At 44.1% G+C, this 23,697-nt stretch overlaps 2 protein-coding genes across 3 annotated transcripts; both read right to left on the reverse strand.

Annotated features, from left to right (window-relative positions):
* Window positions 1–1,260: 1,260 nt before the first annotated feature.
* On the reverse strand, window positions 1,261–8,686 carry LOC311128904 (uncharacterized protein). Its single transcript, XM_084161131.1, has 9 exons — window positions 8,559–8,686; window positions 6,860–7,056; window positions 6,009–6,107; window positions 5,772–5,867; window positions 5,536–5,646; window positions 5,254–5,377; window positions 3,998–5,144; window positions 3,508–3,560; window positions 1,261–3,340 (listed from the first exon to the last, which is right to left on the reverse strand). Exons 1-9 carry the CDS (start codon window positions 8,590–8,592, stop codon window positions 2,091–2,093), a joined length of 3,111 nt encoding a protein of 1,036 aa, XP_084017257.1. The 5' UTR covers window positions 8,593–8,686; the 3' UTR covers window positions 1,261–2,090.
* Window positions 8,687–9,000: 314 nt separating this feature from the next.
* LOC311128908 (uncharacterized protein) lies at window positions 9,001–15,085 on the reverse strand. 2 transcript variants are annotated; one of them, XM_084161138.1, is made up of 11 exons: window positions 15,003–15,085; window positions 14,436–14,493; window positions 14,206–14,291; window positions 13,258–13,460; window positions 12,913–13,005; window positions 12,707–12,802; window positions 12,449–12,559; window positions 12,167–12,284; window positions 11,409–12,057; window positions 11,250–11,308; window positions 9,001–11,017 (listed from the first exon to the last, which is right to left on the reverse strand). In XM_084161138.1, the coding sequence occupies exons 2-11, from the start codon at window positions 14,462–14,464 to the stop codon at window positions 9,501–9,503; spliced, it is 2,961 nt and encodes a 986-aa protein (XP_084017264.1). In that variant the 5' UTR covers window positions 14,465–14,493; window positions 15,003–15,085; the 3' UTR covers window positions 9,001–9,500. The 2 variants fall into 2 exon arrangements, with proteins under 2 accessions (XP_084017264.1, XP_084017265.1); XM_084161139.1 differs by lacking the exons at window positions 14,206–14,291; window positions 14,436–14,493; window positions 15,003–15,085 and adding an exon at window positions 13,865–14,010.
* Window positions 15,086–23,697: the final 8,612 nt, after the last annotated feature.

Consider the following 23,697-nt stretch of genomic DNA (forward strand, 5'->3'; position numbering starts at 1 on the left):
GTTCTTGGGGTCATAGTAGCATTCCTCCAAACATGGCGAGTTGAGTTGATGCCAAAGACCTCCATTTTGGTCTCATCTGACCACAACACTTTCACCCAGTTCTCCTCTGAATCATTCAGATGTTCATTGGCAAACTTCAGACGACCCTGTATATGTGCTTTCTTGAGCAGGGGGACCTTGCGGGCGCTGCAGGATTTCAGTCCTTCATGGCGTAGTGTGTTACAAATTGTTTTCTTGGTGACTATGGTCCCAGCTGCCTTGAAATCATTGACAAGATCCTTCCGTGTAGTTCTGGGCTGATTCCTCACCGTTCTCATGATCATTGCAACTCCACGAGGTGAGATCTTGCATGGAGCCCCAGGCCGAGGGAGATTGACAGTTATTTTGTGTTTCTTCCATTTGCGAATAATCGCACAAACTGTTGTCACCTTCTCACCAAGCTGCTTGGCGATGGTCTTGTAGCCCATTCCAGCCTTGTGTAGGTCTACAATCTTGTCCCTGACATACTTGGAGAGCTCTTTGGTCTTGGCCATGGTGGAGAGTTTGGAATCTGATTGATTGATTGCTTCTGTGGACAGGTGTCTTTTATACAGGTAACAAACTGAGATTAGGAGCACTCCCTTTAAGAGTGTGCTCCTAATCTCAGCTCGTTACCTGTATAAAAGACACCTGGGAGCCAGAAATCTTTCTGATTGAGAGGGGGTCAAATACTTATTTCCCTCATTAAAATGCAAATCAATTTATAACATTTTTGACATGCGTTTTTCTGGATTTTTTTGTTGTTATTCTGTCTCTCACTGTTCAAATAAACCTACCATTACAATTAGACTGATCATTTCTTTGTCAGTGGGCAAACGTACAAAATCAGCAGGGGATCAAATACTTTTTTCCCCCTCACTGTATGTGCTGTAGCTCAGTTGGTAGAGCATGGCGCTTGCAACGCCAGGGTTGTGGGTTCGATTCCCACGGGGGGCCAGTATGAAAATGTATGCACTCACTAACTGTAAGTCCCTCTGGATAAGAGCATCTGCTAAATGACTAAAAATGTTTTAAAAATGTGCTTTGAGATGAGTAACAATGACAGTATTTCTATGATCATTTCAGCTGAGGAAGCTGTAAAGAATTCAGATGCATTTCATGAATCCTTAGATTAGGAATTATGATCACGAATTATGATCACTAACCTACTGAACAAAAATGCAAAGTGTTGGTCCCATGTTTCAAGAGCTGAAATAAAAGATCCCCGAATTGTTTCATACTCACAAAAAGCTTATTTCTCTTAATTTTGTGCACAAATTTGTTTACAGCTCTGTTAGTGAGCATTTCTCCTTTGCCAAGATAATCTATCCACCTGACAGGTATGGCATATCAAGAAGCAGATTAAACAGCATGATCATTACACAGGTGCAACTTGTGCTGGGGACAATAAAGGCCACTCTAAACTGTGCAGTTTTGTCACACAACACAATGCCACAGATGTCTCAAGTTGAGGGAGTGTGCAATTGGCATGCTGACTGCAGGAATGTCAACCAGAGCTGTTGGCAGAGAATTTAATGTTCATTTCTCTACCATAAGCCAATGTCATTTTAGAGAATTTGGCAGTACATCCAACCGACCTCACAACCACAAACCATGTGTAACCACACCAGCCCAGGACCTCCACATCCGGCTTCTTCACCTGCGAGATTGTCTGAGACCAGCGACACAGACGGCTGATGAAACTGAGGAGTATTTCTGTCAGTAATAAAGCCTTTTTGTAGGAAAAACTCATTCTGACTGGCTGGGCCTGGCTCCCCAGTATTTGGGCCTGGCCCCCAGGTGGGTGGGCCTTTGCCCTTCCAAGCCCACCCATGGCTGCGCCCCTGCCCATTCATGTAAAATCTATAGATTACAGCCTAATGAATTTATTTCAATTGACTGTTATCCTTACATGAACTGTAGTCACTAAAATCGTTGAAATTGTTGCGTTTATATTTTTGTTCAGTATATATATTTTAACCCTCGTGGTTGCCTACACAGTGGATAGCTGACTCACCATTACATTCTACCAAATCATTTTACTTAAGTCTGGACAGAGACACAAAAATGCCTCAGCAAATCTTAGTGGCATGAGTCTGCTGGTGCACCTTGAGGTGATATGACTGTTTGAACCCTTTCCCACACTCTGAACACAGGTAGGGTTTCTCTCCTGTGTGGGTTCTCAGGTGTCTCTTTAGACGGTTGGCGCTGAGAAAGCTCTTGTCACAATGGGTGCAGGAGTAAGGCCGTACCCCTGTGTGGTAGCGCAGGTGAATGGTCAGGTAGCAGGACTGGGTGAATTGCTTCCCACAGTGAGAGCACTGGAAAGGCTTGTGGCCTGTGTGGAAGCGCTCATGCTTCAGAAGCTCCGCGTGGGAGAAGAACCCTTTGCCACAGTCGGCGCACAGGAACGGTCTCTCCCCCGAGTGGGTTAGCTCGTGTCTGGTCAGTGTGGCCTTGTACACAAAGGTCTTATCGCACTGGGAGCAGCTGAACACGTTCTCCCTGGTGTGGCAGCGCTCGTGTTTCTTCATGTTCCTCTCCCTCTTGAAGCTCTTCCCGCAGAATGAGCACATGAAAGGCATTTCTTCGGAGTGGATCTTCATGTGACTCAACAGCCCTCCCTTGTAGAGGAAACCCTTCCCACACTGCTTGCACTGGTGTGGCCTCTCTTTCAGGTGGGTGCGCTGGTGCGCGGTCAGAGCAGCCTTGTAGGCAAAGGTCTTGCCACAGCTGCAGACGTGCAACCTCTCCTCTTGGTGTGTGAGCAGGTGCCTGTTAAGGTACGTACTACTGCTGAATCCCAAGTCACACCTGGTGCATTTGTAAGACAGCTCAGCCTCGGTGGCGTTCGCCGTGTGAGTCCGGAGGTGTCTCACTAGCGCAGACTTCCAGGAGAACCTCCTGTCGCATTCAGAACACCGATACACACCGTTCTCCATGTGGTTCTTCCTGTGCTCTGTGTATGCTGACAAGGACTTGAAGTTCTGCCCACAGATCAGACAGTCATGCTTACACCCATCTTTGTGTGTCTGTTTGTGCCTCTCCAGTGACTGCTTGAAGGAGAAGCGCCGTCCGCACTGAGGGCACACGTATGGGCGCTCGCCGGTGTGGACGCGCCGATGGTATTTCAGTAAGGACTGAAACTTGTAGCTGCTGTTACAGTCTGGGCAATCATAGTGTCCAACTTGGCCTGTTAGGTGCGGAGCGGACTGAGAGTCTTCCTGTACTTCCCCCGAGTGGTCCGTCTCAATGTGCTGCTGGACGGACGCCTCATCTGAGTGGACGAATGAGCATTCAGGACATGAGAACGCACACCATCCTGAAGGAGCAACAAAGTAGAAGTGAAAACCTGATGGATTCAGTTAGGGCAGGATACAAACTATTATTTAAGCAATGTATGTAACAATAAAATAATACATGTGGGTAACCACTCAACAGACCAAACAATTACACACTTGTGCAAAACTAATAAGGTAATACATGCACCTGTATCTCCTTCCTTTGTTGAGACCACTGGTGAGCCATAGGAGTGTTCCTCACTGTTGAAGATAAACAAGAAGGTAGAGGGCAATTCCGCGGTAACAGAGTGACACAAGAGACTCAGATTTTTCACTTTAAAATGTCAAACAAAAAACAATGATTGCAAAGTTAAACAAACCAACTCTATGCACAAAAATACATTTATTGAAGAACAGTGCGGAGTGACACTGAGACTTTGATGTCAAACAAAAACCAAAGTTTGGTAACAGAATCACAGTTTGTGCTGTTCGTGCCGTCATTCTGTTACCAAACTTTGGTTTTTGTTTGACATACATTTTAAAGTGAAAAATCAATGTCTCAGTGTCACTCTGTTACCATGTAATTGCCCTCCTGGAGCATTAATAACATGTGATGACAGTTAACTTACATCTTATTTTTCACTTAAAATACAAAACATGTTATTTAACCTTAAACTGTCTGCATCCATCTACTTTACCTCTTAAAATGCAATGGTGTGAAACCCTGGGGGTTCATCAAGCTTCCACCCGTCCTCCTCTTTGGGGTGGCAACCTTTCCCTTGAGCTTCTGCAGGTTCACCATCTGCACCTTCAAGGTCGGTCTCGTTTTCCTACCACTGGTACGGACCTTGACAAGTGTTACGACCTTGTCCAGAAGTCCAGGCACCAACACAGCAGGCTCAGATGAAGTGGATTGACTAGACTGACCATCTCCTTCCTGTTGATTGTGACCCTCTCCTTCCTGTGGATTGTGAGGGGATTTCCCTCCATCCTCAGGGGTTTCAACAGCCACCTCTCTTACAATCTCTTCAATCCCTATATCCTCTTTCTCCGACTTTAGGCTTTTTGTAAGTTCCTGGGTTTTGACCCCAGCGCCCTCTGTATGAGCCTTCAGGTGTCTCACCATGGCCGACGCCCAGCTGAACTTCCTGTGGCACTGTGAGCACTGGTAAGCACCTTGCTCCATATGACTCTTCTTGTGCTCTGTGCGGGCTGACAAGGACTGAAAGGTCTCCCCACAGATCAAGCAGTCGTAAACGCGCCCGTCCTTATGCGTCTGTTTGTGCCTGTCCAGAGACTGCCTGAAGGAGAAACACCGACCACACAGATGGCACACATATGGGCGCTCTCCTGTATGGATGACCTGATGGGCTATTAGTGCAGAGGCAAACTTGAAGCTCTTCTCACAGACTGAGCAGATGTGGGGCCCAGAGGATGTTTGGTGTTGGGAGGATGCTGGGTCATCCTCGGCTTCGTCTAGATGCGAGTCGCTCTCCAAGCCCCCCTCACCATGGTCCTCCATCACCCTCTCCTCTTCCTCCACTTCTTCAGCGGACGTTTCTTCTTCCTTGTCCTCCATGGTCTGCCCTTCATCATCGTTCCCATTCCTCACCTCCTCCACCTCCTCCTGACACAAACCCAATTCAACCTCTGCGTAACCGGTCAGAGTTACAATTTCCACCTGGAGGTCATCCACCGAAAGCACTGGGCTAGTGTCTTCCACAAACTCCTGCGAGGGTTCTGACTGGTTGTCACAGGTGGTCTGCTCAGTGCTGATCACTGTTCTACTGTGGGGAGGGATGGAGAGAGAGGACAGGATGCAGTCGCCCATGGCGCAGGGGGGTACTGTTCAACGAGAGGATGCTCCAATTAAAGTCAATCCATTTGGATGAATGCCATGTGCAGTTTCTTGTGTTTTAAAATATGATGCATACATTTGCTACGTGTCACCCACCATGTTGCTCCAAATGTCCACAACGTTTATGGTGCTGGAGCAGACTCTTCAGATCCGCTGGATGAGATACAACATGGGCACAATCATCCAAGACTGAGGGGGCAGTACCGAGCCATGCCATTGTCTGGGGGATAGATAAAATAATAGATATGTATCTACTGAATATTACACTTCGCATGGTTCCCTACACAGTTTAATTAACCTGGTATTGCGCAATTAGTATTATTATTAAACAGTAGGTGTTTCCACCACAATGTGAATAGAAGGTATTATTTTCCTAACCTGTGCAAGGTCAGGAGTTGGTAACAGCTGGACCAATCTGGACAGGAACTCCCACAGTAGAGTCTGCAGCTCAATGTCATATTGTTGTCCATACTCCACTGGGAATATCTCCTGAGGGACACAGATGAGGAAGAAAACCACTCCACTTTATTTCATTGACAGGTAAATGCAATGCAAAACACTACTTCATTGACCTGTAAATCCAATGCAAGAGGAGGTGTTCTGTGCAGTCTCACTGTGAAAAAATACTCTCTCTCATCAGGGTCTTTAAGCAGGGTCTGGACCAGCTCCAGAAAATGAGTCTCTGATGACTCCACCTCTGTGTCACTTACCTGTAGGATACATCAAATAAGGATACATCAAATAAGGACACATTTGTCCAACATATAGTTTATCTGTAGCAGTGCATTTAACTCCACAGTTCTTCCAGTCTACTCTTCCTGGAAGAAGGTATTCATTGAAGATCAACTTACATCATTACTGTAGGGGGTAAGTGGTTGAATCATGTACAGGTGGGTTAAGATGACCTGAGGTTCTACTGGATGCTCACCGCGACACAACTCCAGAATGTGCTGCAATAACACACACCCCATGCACCGTTATTCATTTAGTGATATATAGTTATAATATGCCAGACTGTTACCATAGTTAGCCCCATGGCTTTTCAGTCTGAAAAATTTCGCCCTAAAAAAAAAAGACGCAATAGTCTCTACAAGCCAGAATGTTGAATACAATTATATTTACACTTCCTTTACCGGTTGTCCGTGCTGTTGGTCCTTTTGGCGGTAGGAAATGGAGCTCAAATGTCCACGGTTTGTATTTTCTATCTCCTGACGCATTGCACAATTTGTAAACAATAGATGAACGTAACCTAATGTTTTCCACCGAAGCAGGTCCCCTCGCAATCAGCTGGAAGTGCTAGTAATTTACTGCAAATTTAAAATTGTCAACGTTTGGTCTGTGGTTCCGTAACGCTTGTCCATTGTTTACATATTGTGCAAGTGTTTACGTCGCATGCGAATTGCATTAGAATTGGAAACATATACAGACCAGAGCACTGAAAGTCGGGCTAATAACACTTCCCTGTGGATATTTTGTCTCAGATTACCTCTGACATAAGGATAAAATCAGCAGACAACAGGTAAAGTATGTCCAAATGAAGTTTATTCAACATTCTGACTTGTAATGGGACTGTTTTGAAATTATTGTGCCTTCACGTTAGAGACGAGACTAAATCTTCCATGCTTGGATTCTAAAAGGGATCCGAATACATCAGGCCTCTATCTATGCCTTTACGCTCACTCATTAGGGTTGTAACACTCACCCTTGCGCGCAATCCCAAAATAAGTTGGGCCCTGTGCCTATAGATCAGCAGCTCAGGGACCATCTCAGTCACCAGGGAGACAAACTCTGCCAGCATTGCATAATTCATGACATCTCGCTGTTGCACCACCTGCCATATGGATGCTGACATAAGCTGAAGGGGTGGAACCAAGAGGCGGAGGGAGAGGAGAGGGAGACCTAAAACAGCATGGAAAAATGAATAATAAAGGTGCAAGTTAGCCAGAACGTCAAACACATACACTGTATATACAAAAGTATTTGGACATGAGTGGATTCGGCTATTTCAGCCACACCCGTTGCTGACAGGTGTATAAAATCGAGCACACAGCCATGCAATCTCTATAGACAAACATTGGCAGTAGAATGGCCTTACTGATGAGCTCAGTGACTTTCAACCTGGCACGGTTATGGGATGCCACCTTTCCAACAAGTCAGTTCGTCAAAATGTTTGCCCTGCTAGAGATGCCCCAGTCAACTGTAAGTGCTCTTATTGTGAAGTGGAAACGTTTAGGAGTGGTAGGCCACACAAGCTCACAGAAAGGGACGGCCGAGTTCTGAAGCGCGTAAAAATCGTCTGTCCTCGGTTGCAACACTCACTACCGAGTTCCAGACTGCCTCTGGAAGCAACGTCAGCACAATAACTGTTCGTCTAAAGTCACCATGCGCAATGCCAAGCGTCGGCTGGAGTGGTGTAAAGCTTGCCGCCATTGGACTATGGAGCAGTGGAAACGCGTTCTCTGGAGTGATGAATGACGCATGCCAGGAGAACTCTATCTGCCCCAATGCATAATGCCAACTGTAAAGTTTGGTGAAGGAGGAATAATGGTCTGGGGCTGTTTTTCATGGTTCGGGCTAGGCCCCTTAGTTCCAGTGAAGGAAATCTTAACACTACAGCAAACAATGACATTCAAGACGATTCTGTGCTTCCAACTTTGTGGCAACAGTTTGGGGAAGGCCCTTTCCTGTTTCAGCATGACAATGCCCCATGCACAAAACGAGATCCATGCAGAAATGGTTTGTCGAGATCGGTGTGGAAGAACTTGACTGGCCTGCACAGAGCCCTGACCTCAACCCCATCGAACACCTTTGGGATGAATTGGAATGCTGACTGTGAGCCAGGCCTAATCGCCCAACATCAGTGCACGACCTCACTAATGCTCTTGTGGCTGAATGGAAGCAAGTCCCTGCAGCAATTTTCCAACATCTAGTGGAAAGCCTTAACAGAAGAGTGGAGGCTGTTATAGCAGCAAAGGGGGGGACCAACTCCATATTAATGCCCATGATTTTGTCATGAGACGTTCTACGAGCAGGTGTCCACATACTTTTGGTCATATAGTTTATCTTCATTGGCTTGGAAAGAGTATTTCAAAAGAACATTGAAAACGATTTTGAAATCAATCTGCAACATAGCTAGTGCATTATCTTAAACTGTTAAATAACGTTTCACAACAGTATTGTGTAATTGAATGTAGCTTAACCATCTAAAGTATGGGTACTGGGGCATATTCAGTGGAGCAAATATTAAATGTTGGAGAAATATACGAATACTGCTGGTCTCCGTTCTGTGGACTTTTTGACTGCAAACAAGCTGTGAACATAGCTCTAAATAACTCAAGTAGCAAAAATAGTATATTCAGCGGCTGGCATGTTTGCATGGTCATTTATTAGAAATAGCCTACCTGCATTGTCCGCTGGCGAAAATTCCGAGTCCATTTTGTAGCGTGGGCCAAATCCTGACCGTTGTTGCAAAAGAGGATTCCGTTAGACGACGGGATTTAATGCATCGGTTGCTTCCTGAACGCGACAGACTGTAGCAAATAATGTTGTGTACAATAAGTTTGCTTTGTCTACGAATGTTTCACTAATTTAATTGTATATGAGTTAGTAATATGCTTGTAGCCAAGAAGGACAAGCAAGCAATCCGGAAGTGATTACCTCGCGTCACAACGGGTCCTGTCATCGGAAATGCAGCAGATAGTTCATCACCAAGGAATTATTAAATCCGCATCCAACAGATCTTATGCCTAAAGCAATTGTTTTCACTACATGGGCCTCTTCCTGCCCCCCTCATTTTAATTACTGGTATGTGTGTCCGAGAGCGAGAAAGGGAGGGCTACAAAGTAGAACATAATACATTTATTGTGCTGGGAACTGTCAAGACAAGGAGACAAGTTGGCATCGACCTAATCCACCTAAGGCTGGTTCAATAACGTAACAGAACATTTTACTCCTCTGACATTCTTCAAAAGTTATTGACAAACATTTTAATTTACCAGCGCTTCCAATTGACCAGCAAATGACTGACTACTAATTTGATGATCACAGCACTGATTTTACCGTTTAAAACTGTTGCATTCAAGATGCTGAGCATGAATAGTTTTACAATAAAATAAGTCAAGGACATGATTGAGTTGCTACTCACTTTGATCAGACACAACATTATAATTGACAGCTATATTTCAATGGCCATGAGCCAGACTGAAAATATATCTTATAGTTTTAGAGATCTAATGGTGTTGAAATATCATCCTTTACAGAGACATTGTAGCATATAATTGCTGTGAAGGCAAATTTGCTTTAATAGTGTCTAAATTTTTTGCCAATGTGCTACTGCACTTAATTCACGCTTGGTTGGAATTTTCTCCAAAGTCTGATCTCTGGACAGCCTCTGTCCCTGAATGGTTCTCCATATGTTTCTTCAGTTTGGATGAGGTGGGAAAGTTTTTCATACACTGGTTACAGACAAATGTCTGCACCCCTGTATGAAAGCGTTTGTGTCGTGCCAAGTCTGACGAACTCCTAAACTTCAGCTGACAATCAGGGCAGGGATAAGGGCGTTCCCCTGTGTGAATGCGCATGTGTAGTTGTACTTCTGCGGGGGTGAGAAATGTCTTCCCACAGTGGGTGCAGGAAAATGGTCTTTCCCCTGTATGTATGAGATGGTGCCTGGTCAGAGCGTATGGTTTGGTGAATCCTTTCCCACAATAAGAGCAGGGGTAAGGGCGCACGCCGGTGTGGGATATGATATGTTCCTGTTGGGATTTTTTGCTCTTAAACCTCTTGTCACACTGATTGCAAGCGTACGGTCTCTCATCAGTGTGGGAGCGGTGGTGCTTGGACAGCTCCCCCTGGGACAGAAAGCTCTTCCCACACACAGAGCAGAGGAAGGGTCTCTCCCCGGTGTGCATTCTCTCATGTCTGCTCAGGATGGATATCAATGTGAACCTCTTGGGACAGTGGGAGCACTGGAAAGGTCTCTCGCCCGTGTGAACTATTTGGTGTTTCTTGAGCAGGAAGAGGAAGGAAAAGCACCTCCCACACTGGTTGCACTGGTGCGGTCGCTCGCCGCTGTGGGTGAACATGTGCCTCTTCACATCAGCTTTGCGTGTATAGCTCTTGTCGCAGTGGGGGCACTTGAACTGCCGCTTTACCAGGTGGGTCTGCCGGTGTTGGGAGCGAGCCAGCAGGGAGTGGAAGCTTTCACCACACGGCTGGCAGATGTACTGGAGGCTGGTCCCGTGGCTCTTCCTGTGCTCCAGCAGCTCCGAGGAGGAGGGGAAGCTCTTGCCACAGATTGAGCAGAGGTGGGGCAGGTCGCTCTCGCCCAGGTGGGAACTTCTGTGGTGGGCTGTCAGAGAGCGGAGGTTGGCAAAGGAGCTCCCGCACTGCTGGCAGGGGAAAGAGATGGATGTCCCACCATGTTTCTTCTCATGCTTGGTCAGGTCCCACGAGTGCTGGAAGGTCCTGTCGCATTGAGAGCAGTGGAAGGGTCTCTCACCCGTGTGGGTGAGCTGGTGTCTCCTCACATCTGACGAGCGAGTGAAGATCCTACCGCACGTGGCGCATGTGTGGGACTTATGGTAGCCTTTTGCTTTGGTGCGAGTCCCAGCATTATCTGTTTGATTCTCAGAGTTTTCGGTTATTAAGGGGTTTGAAGAAAGGAGAGGTTTGATTGATGTGAATATCTGGTCAGTGTTGTCAGGACATGGTGAAACCTCTGCTCTGTTTTTCCCAGACGCATTGAGCTTGTTGTACTCCTCTGTGTGAATGCTTTGCATGTGGAGGTGAAGGCTCTTTTCCTCCAGACTGTGGTAGGCACACTTGGGGCAGGTAAAGAGGGTCACCTTGTCAGATTCACCTGGAGACAGAAGTCAGACAAGGCATGTTTTATTTGCATGACTTGGGAATGAAATATAAGGTATGCTCATTGAAAAATAAGTTGTTGAGAGACCACAGAATGAAAGACCTGTAGATATACAATACATCTCTTACAAACAATTAATGTCTTTAGCAAATTTTGGTCCCTCAGTTTTTCCTACTGTAAATATGTATAAACCATTTCCCTGAATAGTTGGAGAGCTCATTATTACCGGCTTCTCTTCCCCTGGGTAAAATGACGTAATCCACGCTTGAGGCCTCACCATTGTTCCTGTGATTAAAAACAACACAAAAATATCACTAATTTGATGACAAAATGGCTGATTCTTTGTTAAATGACAGCACTCCTAATCTCTAATCATCACTCATACTTGTTCTCTGTGTTCCCTTTCCTCCGCCAATTTCTTGGTGTCTTCGACTGCAGCCGTGTAGACCGCCTCACATTTGACGACGCAGGTTGTTGGGTTTGAAAGGTGACCCCATGGGACGTGTCCTTCCCTTCCTGGTTCACACATACATTCACAGTCTCCGATTGGCCATCCTGATCATCTTGGACATCCTTTTTGACTGCTACAGTCTCTGTCGCAGTTCTAATGTCTTCACTGATATTAACGGCTTCATCTGCTTGCTCCACCGGAACACTCGCTGTGTCCATCTCTTCCTCAGCTGCACTCATCTCCTCCCCCACATAGTCAAATTGTTCAACGACGGTCATCTCCAGATTCATATCCTCAGCTTTAAGTTGAACCACCTCCTCCCGCAGTGGAGAGGTGTTCGACGGTACGTATTCCTCGTTCATTGTCTCTACAATCTCTTCTTCAACCTCTGTTCCAACCTCCACTTCAGTGTAAACAGTTACTACTACAGCATCAGTGTCCTCTAAAGACATGGGGCCCAGCACGTCTGCAGAGTTATGTGATGACTCTGACCGGATGACAAAAGTGGTCGGCTCAGTGATGACCACCATTTTAGGGGTGGACAGAGAGGAGAGGATGCTGTCGCCCATGGAGGAGAGAGCAGCTAAACGAGAGAAAACAAGAACTTTGTCATAAAAAGACCTGTGAGTTGGAAACCGTACTGTGCTACAAAACGTTGCATCATGATTTGGTAATCATTACAGGAGACTTACAAGATACTTTTAAATGTCCAAAACTCTTATGGTGCTGGAGAATGAGGTTCAGATTCTCTGGGGTAGACTGCACACACTCCTCCAGGACTGAAGGGGCAGAGCTGAGCCATGTCGCAGTCTGAAAGGGAATGCATTTTAGAAATGCATTTTATGTTCAGTCAATGTAGCCTAAAGACTTGCCTTCCCAAAATGTACTATTCCTAACCTGTGCTAGAGTTATGCTACATCCTATATCAGAAAGGCTACATTGCCAAAAGCTATATATGCCATAATGCTCAATACCTGCTTGAGGTCTGGTACTGGAAACAGTTGTTCCAGTCTGGAGAGGAACTCCCATGTTAACGTCTGCACCGCTGTGTCATAATGTTGGCCATATTGTTCCGGGAACACCTCCTGTTGGAGTAAGATTATTTAAATGAAGGCAAGGCGATGGATTGTAACTTCAAGTACTTTTTTTCTTGAAGGACGAGTAACGTTTGCCGGGCGTGAGACACTCCCATTGTTTTCAGCGAAACCTTGGTGTACCGAGTGTAAAATTACCTGAAAGAAGCACTCCCTCTCGACTGGGTCCTTTAGCAGGGATTGGACAAGCATCACAAAATTGGATTCAGATGCTTCCACCTCTGCATCTCTGTACTGCAAGACAGTAAACAAATACAATCATATCATCACATTGTGGCTGTGTGCACTCAAATCCACTTGGAAAACAGCCAAGTTCTGTTCTAAAAGGACTGTAGCCCACTTACTCCTGTGCATCCTGGAGTAACAGTGGGCATTCTGTCCAGGTAAGGTTGGATGGTTTGAGGGTCAGCAGGGCCTCGGCACAGCTCCAGAACAAGCTGAATCACACCCAGTAGAAACAAGTATTAACTGTGGTACAAACCTTTAGCTGGAAAAACCGTCATTGTTATCTTTCAATCAACTCAGGTGGGGAGAACTATTCATAGGATCGCAGACAGTTACATAATGTATAGAACAGACCCAATTCTCTACTCATCATAGGAAATTCTCTTCTATTCAATATATATCATTTGCGCCTTTCAGGGCTCTCCACCCAACTGAATAACTATGCCCCCTGACTGGTCTCTCACCCTTGCTCTCAGACCCAGAATGAGCTGGGCTCTATGTCTGTGGCTCAGCAGCTCTGGAATGGCCTCTGTCACCAGAGTCACAAACTCCTCCAGCTTCTCATAGTGCCTCACATCTCTTTGCTGAGCCACCTGCCACATGGCAGCAGACAGGAGCCGCAAGGGTGGAACCAGGAGGTGCAGAGAAGAAAGACTGAGAACTGGATCTGAAATGTAGATGTACAAATTGACAAACATTCAATCAGAAGTCGGAACACTGTTCGAAATATACACAGTGGTAGTACATAATTATGTCTGTCAGCTAATGATGGCGGGCATGCATTTCTCATCCAGTCATTACAGGATGGGGCTCCATAAAATAAAAGCATCAGACATTCGCCTTTGTCAGGATTAATTTGCATTAAGCAATAACTTTGTACTATTCACATTGTCTTTATTTCAAATTGATAGCTAGTTAGATTAAGCACACTTAGCTTAACAATGCAGTCACAGCAACCGATTTTAGCCATCAACTGATAGCTAGCTATCTCATTTTTCCATGGGGCTTTTGATATTAGTTCTGCAGATATTAGCTAGCAAGGTAGCTATAACAACTTATTTTCTTACACACCATTGATGTCTTTAGATAGTCCACATGTATCCATGGCTATAAATGTACTTATGTAAAAGCGCAGAATAATGTGAAAACAAAATTATTTGACTGCTCCCTAACGAGCGAAGTAACATCGATCTACTTCCCCAAAACTTCCGGTACCCAAGGCTGAAGACTAATAATTTTCTTTCCGCCTGTACCTTTTCCAAAATAAAAGTCGTAGAATAGAAGTGGCCCTCCAAGCTGCCTGCCTACGTTCATACTGACATGGCTCTGATGTGTTAGATTTTAGTTGACTTCGTTTTGAAACATATTGTAGCCTACTGCAAGAAAAAAATAAGCAACGCTACTTTTATTACCTTTTCTCTTCTCTTTTAATAAGGAATACTCCGTTAAACATACAGAAGTGTTGCCTCTGGGGGTGCTGATGAGCCAAAAGGGGTCCCTTAGAAAAGGAAATACTGTATTGTCTATTGACCGAGATTGATTAATATTATGTATATCAGCCATAAAGACAACACTCAAACCTACATTTGAGAATACATATTTCCCCTCAGCTTTGAACGTGCAGTAGAAGCCTGACACTCACCTCTCCTCAACAACCAGCCCCAATGTCATGTGTGCCGGTAGCAACTGTCCTCTTCATTCTGCAAAGGAAGGTGCGCAATACTTTTTTTTTTTTTTTTTGTCATTTAGCAGACGCTCTTATCCAGAGCGACTTACATGAGCAATTAGGGTTAAGTGCCTCGCTTAAGGGCACATCGACAGATTTTTCACCTAGTCAGCTCGGGGATTAGAACCAGCGACCTTTCGGTTACTGGCACAACGCTCTTACCCACTAAGCTACCTGCCGCCCCCATACTACTTCACTCTTTTTAATATCAAAACAAGGTAAGTAATCTAAATAAAATAATATGCCCTTTGATGTATGATTCCTGACAGCAAAAAGCACATCTCAAAAATACATAACCAAATTCCAATGTTTCGTTTTAATTGAGGGCGTATGTAGTAAGCACAGCGGGACAGAATTAACAATTCACATTATCAGGCTCAACTCGTTACAGGCCTCTAATACAAAGGTCCTGTTTTACTTTCATAAAAAAAAAAAGAATGATCCACCAAAGACACTACAACATATGAATAGCAAATGACACACCAATATCCTCAACAAACAGCCTCAACTGCTGCATGAGTTCGCTGGTGTGTCCGCAGAAGATGCAATCTGTTGTAAGCCTTCCCACATTCAGTACACACGTATGGCTTCTCTCCCGTGTGGCTGAGCATGTGTCTCTTCAGTGGAGTGGTGCTGTTATAGCGATTTCCACACACGCTGCAAGAGTAGGGCTTCTCTCCTGTGTGTATCCGCTGATGTACTGTAAGATAGCAGGACTGGGTAAAACTTTTCCCACACTGCGCACATTTGAATGGTCGTTCTCCAGTGTGGTACCGCTGATGTTTCACCACTTCGGAGTAAGTTAAGAAACTTTTACCGCACTGAGAGCACGTATGTGGCCTCTCCCCTGTATGTATGCGATTATGCCTGGTCAGATCAGTCGACTTGGAAAATCTCTTCCCACACTGGGAGCAGGGGAAAGGACGATCCCCTGTATGAGTCTAAGTGTTTCTTTAAAAACCGATTTGCCTTGAAAGTCTTTCCACACTCGAGACAAGGGAAGGGTCTCTCCTCTGAGTGACACTGAAGGTGTTTTGACAATTCACCAGAGGACAGAAAACTTTTTCCACAATCAGGGCAAAGAAATGGTCTCTCTCCTGTGTGAATTCTCTCATGTCTAGTCAAGATCTGTAGTTGTGTGAATCTCTTTGGACAGTGAGAGCACTGGTAGGGCCGCTCACCTGTATGAGTTCTCTGGTGTTTGATCAAGTTCGATAGCCTTGAGAAACTTTTAGGACAATGGGAACACAGAAATGAACCCTCTTCCTTATGAATATTCAAGTAGTGTTGCCTAAGACAAACTAGCTGCGTGAAGTTAATTTTGCACATAGAGCACTGAACGGCCTCCTCCACGTCTCCTGATGTACTGGCCTGTCTCCTGGTAGCGCCTCCATGCTCTGGACACTACGCTGACAGACACAGCAAACCTTCTTGCCACAGCTCGCATTGATGTGCCATCCTGGATGAGCTGCACTACCTGAGCCACTTGTGTGGGTTGTAGACTCCGTCTCATGCTACCACTAGAGTGAAAGCACCGCCAGCATTCAAAAGTGACCAAAACATCCGCCAGGAAGCATAGGAACTGAGAAGTGGTCTGTGGTCACCACCTGCAAAACCAGTCCTTTATTGGGGGTGTCTTGCTAATTGCCTATAATTTCCACCTGTTGTCTATTCCATTTGCACAACAGCATGTGAAATTTATTGTCAATCAGTGTTGCTTCCTAAGTGGACAGTTTGATTTCACAGAAGTGTGATTGACTTGGAGTTACATTGTGTTGTTTAAGTGTTCCCTTTATTTTTCTGAGCAGTGTAGTTGCTGTGAAAAAGGGTAATACTTTTTGTATTAATAGTACCGTTTTTTGCTCATGTTTGGGTTCCCTGTGTTGCCAACCTGAAACGTGGGAGAAAGTGAGATATATGGTAGCGGAATATTTGGCATTTTGTAATAATATACAATATTTATAGTCAAGGGGCCTCGTGTTTGTTTCGGCCCGCAGAGGGAGCCGCTCGCTCTAGTGGTTGCTTCACTCTAGCGCTTGCCTGGCTCTCGCGCTAGCCTGCCTAGTCAGTGAGTGAATTAATGAGAAAGCCAAATGAAAACTGAAGAGAGAAGCATCAGATAAACTAAATATATTAAACGTTATTATCACGGTGAGCGAGATATAAACCATAGAATATGAAACACCAAGTTAAGCGGAGTGTAGTGATTTTATTGTTGTTATTTGTTGATGATGTTTTGATAGTTTAATTAATGTATAAATGTCCGTTAACATTGAAGCTAACGTCGGCTAAAGTTAGCTCCAGTCAAACTAGCCTGTCGTAGTCATGGCGACAGGACTAACGAACGTTCTTACAGTGTAAACAAAGTGAAACATTGTAACTTGCTGTTTATAGGGATATGTTATACGAAATATGATAATTCATACCTTTTTACAAATCGTTTTTTAGTATGTTGGTTATTTAGAATTTGAATAAGAATAGTCAAGTCAGTTGAATGAGAGAGAGCCAACTGAAAACTGTATTGAAGAGAGAAGCATCAGATAAACTATTTTAAATCTTCAAGGTTTCCGACTCCTTTCATTCTTCTCACCATACCTATCCAGGTCCCAAGGTTTAAGAGGGTACACTACACTACTAGACCATGTGTGTTGTGGTTTTTCACTTTGAGCTAAAGGGATTTAAGAGGGTACTAGGCCTATGCTTTGCCATTTCAGAGCTAGTAGTCAATGTTGCATTATGTGAGTATCATAAATTACCACGTTTTTGGTCACTATACCCGAAAAAAAGGTGGGGCACAGACCATCATAATACATTGTAAACAACGACCATGCTTGTACAAAACGATGGTATTTTATTTTTTTGCATTTTTGTACCGTGGGAGCTAGTATAATGAAAATAGCATGGTGCTGGTGCAAAAAAACATGATAGTACTATGGTATTTTTTTTCATTGTACTACCATGGTACATTTTTGCAAGGGAAATAGTGCCTCCCACAACGCAGGCGATGGCTGCAAGTTGCAGCTGGTGAGGAGCACCTGCAGAAAATTGAAGTCGACTGCATTCAAAACTTTGTGACCTTTGATCACATGTAGATGCGTCGGAAAATGTTTATCCCCATAATGCAACACACTTTGAAAGGTTGGTCACCGACTTGACAAAAGTCAGCCACTCGAGCGCGCATGGTGTTGCATTTGGCTATGAGTATGTAATTTGTGCTGTTCGTGTAAGCTGTCATGTTGCTGACTCTCACGTGCCCAAAGTAATTGCCCTGTGGAGATAGTTATAGTGGTTTAAAGAAGGCCTGAGTAAGGCCAACATGTCACAAATATCAAAACTTTGATGAATTATTTCTCCATGAAGCTTTTGGATAATTTGAGGACCAGTGATTTTGACCTGAATTATCCAAAAATGACAGATACAAAATTCAACCAATGCTTGCAGAAATGTATGAAGTGTATCTGTGCAAGATATAAATGTGAATACACACGTTTTTAATCAGATATTTTCATGTCCTTCTCCTTTATTATTGCTATTGTCAGAAAATGCAATATTGTAGTTATTTGAGAATAACAGTTTACATTACAAATCAGCTATTGAAATGATCCTGTGAATTATGAAACAAAGATGAAATGAACACAAAAAAACAAAAAAGGTGTTAAACCAATGTTTTTTAAAATATATATAATAACCAACAATAACCCAAATGCCAGAGTCTAACAGAGTGATAATGCTTTTGACTCCAGTCCACATTTACCTGCCTGGGGACAAGGGTTCAAGCCCCTTCTCTGCCCTTCTGTCTGTCCCCCTACTTTCTGTCTCCCTCACTACTTTCCCTGCTGTACTGTCTTAAAATGAATAACAATACAAAGGGACATCAGAGTTCCAAAAAAACAATTTTAATTCACGGGGTGAGTGTGTTGGTGTTCAGTCAGGCACTTTCTTTGAGCGAAGGCTAACCCACATTCCCCACACACGTGGCTTATTTATTCTTGTATGGGTTCGCTCGTGTTTTAACCTATGATACGATAATCTAAAACTTTTATCACAAAAGCTACATGCAAATGGCTTCTCTCCTGTGTGAAGACGTCGGTGCGATTTCAGGTAACCTAACTGAATGAAAGACTTTCCACAGTCTTGGCATTTGTATGGTCTCTCACCAGTATGGTATCTTTCATGCAGCCTTCTTTCATTGGCAGTGATGAAGGTTTTTGTGCAATAGGAGCATGGAAATGGTCTTTCTCCTGTGTGAGTAAGTTCATGTCTTTTCAATGACACTGCTTTGTAAAATTGCTTTCCACAGATTGTACAAGGGTATCTCACCCCCTCATGAACTTGTTCAATGTGTGAATTCAGCTGAAGTTTTGTTCTGTAGGACATGTCACACTGCGAGCAAGAAAATGGTCTCTCCTCTGAGTGGGTCCCCATATGCACTGACAGTTCTCCAGCAGCCTTGAAGCTCTTTCCACACTGCCAGCACAGGAACGGCTTTTCTCCTGTGTGCTTCCTACTGTGTATTGTTAGAGAATTTGCTGAATTGAACTTCGCTTGACAAACAGAGCACTGGTACAGGTACTCTCCTGATGCAGATAGTGATCTCTCAGACGCCCCAACAGGGTAAAGGTCTTCTCACACATGGTACACTGGATTTCCTTGTGCTGCATCAGCTTGTGTCTGTCAAAGGCAATTGAGTTTGGAAGTACCCTTCCACAATCAGAGCAATAGAATGGGTTGTGAATTCGCTTGTGTGTTCTTAGGGATGATGAACCTTTGAAGTCCTTCCCACAATCATCACATTTGAAGACCACCTTTCTTTTTTCACATTTGAAGACCACCTTTATTTTTTCCTCTCGGCATAAACTTTCCTGGTGTTGGTTCAAATTACAGATGTCATCGAAACGCTTTCCACATTTTTTACACCAGTGAACCAGTTGGGGTTGACTGGTGGATGTCTCTGGGGTATTAGCCTTAAAAGCCAGCAGTTCGCTAGACTCCTCCCCTTGGTGCTGGTCTACCATCTGAGAGGACTCTTCTCGGTTCACCTTTCAGATATATCTCTGGTGTTGATTCAAACTTTGCTTGTACTTCAAACTCTGCTCACAGTTGACACATTGATAAGGACGCTCCTCTGAATGGGATCTCATATGAGTAGCTAAATGAGAAGCACAGTCCAACATCTTCCCACACACAGTGCATGCGTGTTCTTGGGCAGTTGGCAATGGAGTAACAGCCTTGATAAGGGGCTCAGTGTCATTTTCCTTGGTAGTGAGAGTGCTGATGCAACTCTCTGTGTTAACTTCCACTTGTTGCGGGTCCACACTCAGACCAAAGTATTCTAGGATGCCCTCGTGTCCAAGGATTTCCTGATGTTTCTTCAAAGAGTCTTTGTACTTAACGCTTCTCTCACAAATAGCACAATGAAAGGGACGTGCCTTTGAGTGAGATTTCAAGTGCCTATCCATCTGTGAGGTACAAGTCAAAATCTTACTACAGACATAACAGGTTTTGGAATCTACCTGGGTTCGATTTTCTGCAGTGGCAAGAAAAACCTTCTCCGGTTGCGGGCCACTCTGTTGTTGTGCCATGTTCTGACCAACATCCTGACACAAATCTCCCTGGGTCATTCTCTGACACAATTCTCTCTGGCGTTTTCTCAAATCGTATGAATACTTGAACCTCTTACCACAATTGACACACCTAAATGGACACTCTTTTGAGTGGGAGCTCATGTGCCTTACCAAGCTTGAAGTACGAGTAAAAAACCTCCCACACACAGAGCATGTGTTAGTGGCTGTGATAGTGTCCAGAGTTCCTTGATGAGATGGCCCTGGTGGAGAGGAAGTCTTAAGGGGTGATGTGATCAGAGATTTGCTAGTTGAGGGTTGTGGGATCTCTTCTTCATCCAAAATTTGGAGCTCCTTTTCACAAACTCGCCTCTGGTGTCTCTTCAGATTATGACCATCCGAGAAGTATTTTTCACATTCGAGGCACTTACACTTGAGATGTCCAGTGTGGGTTAGCTGATGCCTTTTCATGGCTGCGACCCTAGTCAAAGTATTTTCACACACTTCACATGCATTATTGAATGGGCCTCTTTTGCATGACTTCTTTGGGGAAGAATGCACCTTGGAGGATGATGGCTGTTTGTTTGCACGCCAGGAAGAATCAGTCTTTCGAGGTTTTCGACCTTTTGAACACATTTCCTTAATCTGCAGCCTTTTGCTTCGTTTTAATGGTTGAAAATGTGATGGTCTGAGTGAATTCAAGCCAGTGACAGCTTGATTGTCAATTTCCCCAAGGCAGTCTCCATGTCCGTACCATACTCCTGCTCAGTAATTACGTCTCTTCTAACCTCATCTGCTGGGACTAGTCCATCAATTTCCTTTGTCCGATTCTCCAACAACTCTCTTGCTTCCATTCCCTCCAAATTCATGCTTTCTGATTGTGTATCTGAGTCTACATCTGGGGCAGTCACCACTCGGACGTATGGAGGAAGAGACAGAGAGGAGAGGATGCAGTCACCAAAGGACGATGGAGTTCCTTTTCATGCATAAAAAGTGGGAGACAATGAAAAAAATTAAGGTTAAATTGAACAGCATATGATAATTTTGTCAATGCCTCGAATATAAACTTTTACCGATAAAAGTAACAATTGCTCTACTTGACACAAATCATTCAAGTAATAAGGCCGAGGGAGTGTGGTATATTTAAGCAATGAGGCCGAGGAGGTGTGGTATATGGCCAATATACCAGGGCTAAAGCTGTTCTTATGCATGATGCAATGTGGAGTGCCTGGATACAGCTCTTAGCAGTGGTATATTGGCCATACACCCCCAAAAAACAGAGGTGCCTTATTGCTAAAATAAACTGGTTACCAACGTAATTAGAACAGTAAACAAGTATTTATACATCATACCTGTGGTATATTGTTTGATATACACATGGCTGAAATGCTGTTTCATCCGATCAGCATCCAGGACCCAAACTATCCCAGTTATAATTGCAATTTTGGCACAACCAATCTATAACACTGTATGATACTCACGGATGGAGTCCAAATGTCCACGTTTTCTGTGGTACTGGAGCAAGGTTCTCAATTGTATGGGGTCAGGTACAAACTGTACACATTTCTCCAGGGCAGAGGGGACAGCATTTAACAAGGTGGCAGTCTTGAGGGAGAGGAACATGTTTTAAAAGCATTAACAACTACAAACTCATGTCACACTGAGTTTCTTTGTTTAAATGTAAAAAAATATTATTGATTCTTGCTTGGTATTCTTGACTTCTAATTCGCCAAGCTAATTAGATAACGGTGTTATTCCTTCTTATTACCTGTTCAAGGTCTGGTATGGGAAGTAACTTCTCAAGTCTGGAAAGGAATTCCAACATCAGCATCTGTATTGCAGTGTCATAGTTGGGCCCGAATTCCACAGGGAACACATCCTAGATGAGAATAAATTAACCTAAAATGACAATAATACCTATATTTATATTGGTTTGAACCAATATAAAACTAGACCACTAAAACCTAGAACAGCAAAACTTGTATACTTTCCCACTGTATAAGAGCAAGACAAACCTGGTAAAAGTTCTCCCTTTCACTTGGGTCTTTCAGCAGAGATTCAACCAGCTCCACAAAGTTTGATTCAGATAATTCCACCTCCGCATCACTTGACTGCAACAAAAAATGCACAACAGTTAAATAATCAAATTTTACAACTCAATTACACAATACTTTGACTGACATAGGCCTTTGCTCCCTCCCTGAAATATACTCACCTCTGCTTCCCCAGTGGATATGAGGCTTCGGATCCTGTCCAGGTGTTGCTGAATGTCTTGGTCTGCTGTCTGCTCAGTACGACACAACTCCAGAACCATCTAAAATTACAGATGACCAGTCAAGAGTAGAGCAAAGGTCAACCACAAACTACGTAGGCATTGCTCTTTTCTCATTGTGACACATTTAGATAGATAGCCTAGCTAAGGGCCAATGTCAGTATTTGAGAAAATCAGTGTCAGGGTCTTCAACTCAGTCAATGTTTAACAGCTGACTGTTTTAGGCTAGAGTCAACAATATTGTTGTCAGAGACTAACCTCACATGATCTTGTTGCATGTTTCTTTTTCCCCATTCTGAGGCCAATCTCTTACCCTTGCTCGAAGGCCCAGGATGAGTTGGGCCCTCTTACTGCAACTCAAAAGCTCTGGCACAATCTCTGTCACCGTGGTGACAAACTCCTCCAGCATCCCATAATCTTGAACATCTCCTCGCTGAACCACTTGCCACATGGCTGCAGAGACAAGCCGCAGTGGTGGAATGAAGAGACGCAGAGAGGGAAGAAGAAGAGGGGGGCCTAAAAATAAGAAAATAATTTTGTAAACAGAGCTACGCAGATGTCTTGCAAGCTAAGAAGTTATCCCCCTACATTGTACACAGTCACCTTGACCAGGCGCAAGCAAGTTTGACAAGGCACGCCTTCATAGCACCTAGCTATAGTTAGAAGGGTAGGCCTAAATGCTATACTGAACATAAATATAAACGCAACATGCAATTTTTTCAAAGATTTTAATCAGTCAATTGAAATAAATTCATTAGGTCCTAATCTATGGATTTACATGACTGGGCAGGGGCGCAGCCAATCAGAATGAGTTTTTCCCCACAAAAGGGCTTTATTACAGACATAAATACTCCTCAGTTTCATCAGCTGTCCGGGGGGCTGGTCTCAGATGATCCTGCAGGTGAATTAGCCAGATGTGGAGGTTGTGGGCTTTCGTGGTTACACGTGGTCTGCAGATGTAAGGCTGGTTGGACGTACTGCCAAATTCTCTAAGACGACATTGGAGGTAGCTTATGGTAGAGAAATGAACATTCAATTCTCTGGCAACAGCTCTGGTGGACATTCCTGCAGTCAGCAAGTCAATTGCGCACTCCCTCAAACCTTGAGACATCTGTGGCATTGTGTTGTTAGCCAAAACATTTTAGAGTGGCATTTTAGTGTCCCCAGCACAAGGTGCACTTGTGTAATGATCATGCTGTTTAATCAGCTTCTTGAAATGCCACACCTGTCAGGTGGATGGATTATCTTGGCAAAGAATAAATGCTCACTACAGGGATGTAAACAAATACAGTGGGGGAAAAAAGTATTTAGTCAGCCACCAATTGTGCAAGTTCTCCCACTTAAA

This window comes from Coregonus lavaretus, assembly GCF_964263955.1.
Source record: "Coregonus lavaretus genome assembly, chromosome: 5".
Taxonomy (NCBI): Eukaryota; Metazoa; Chordata; class Actinopteri; order Salmoniformes; family Salmonidae; genus Coregonus; species Coregonus lavaretus.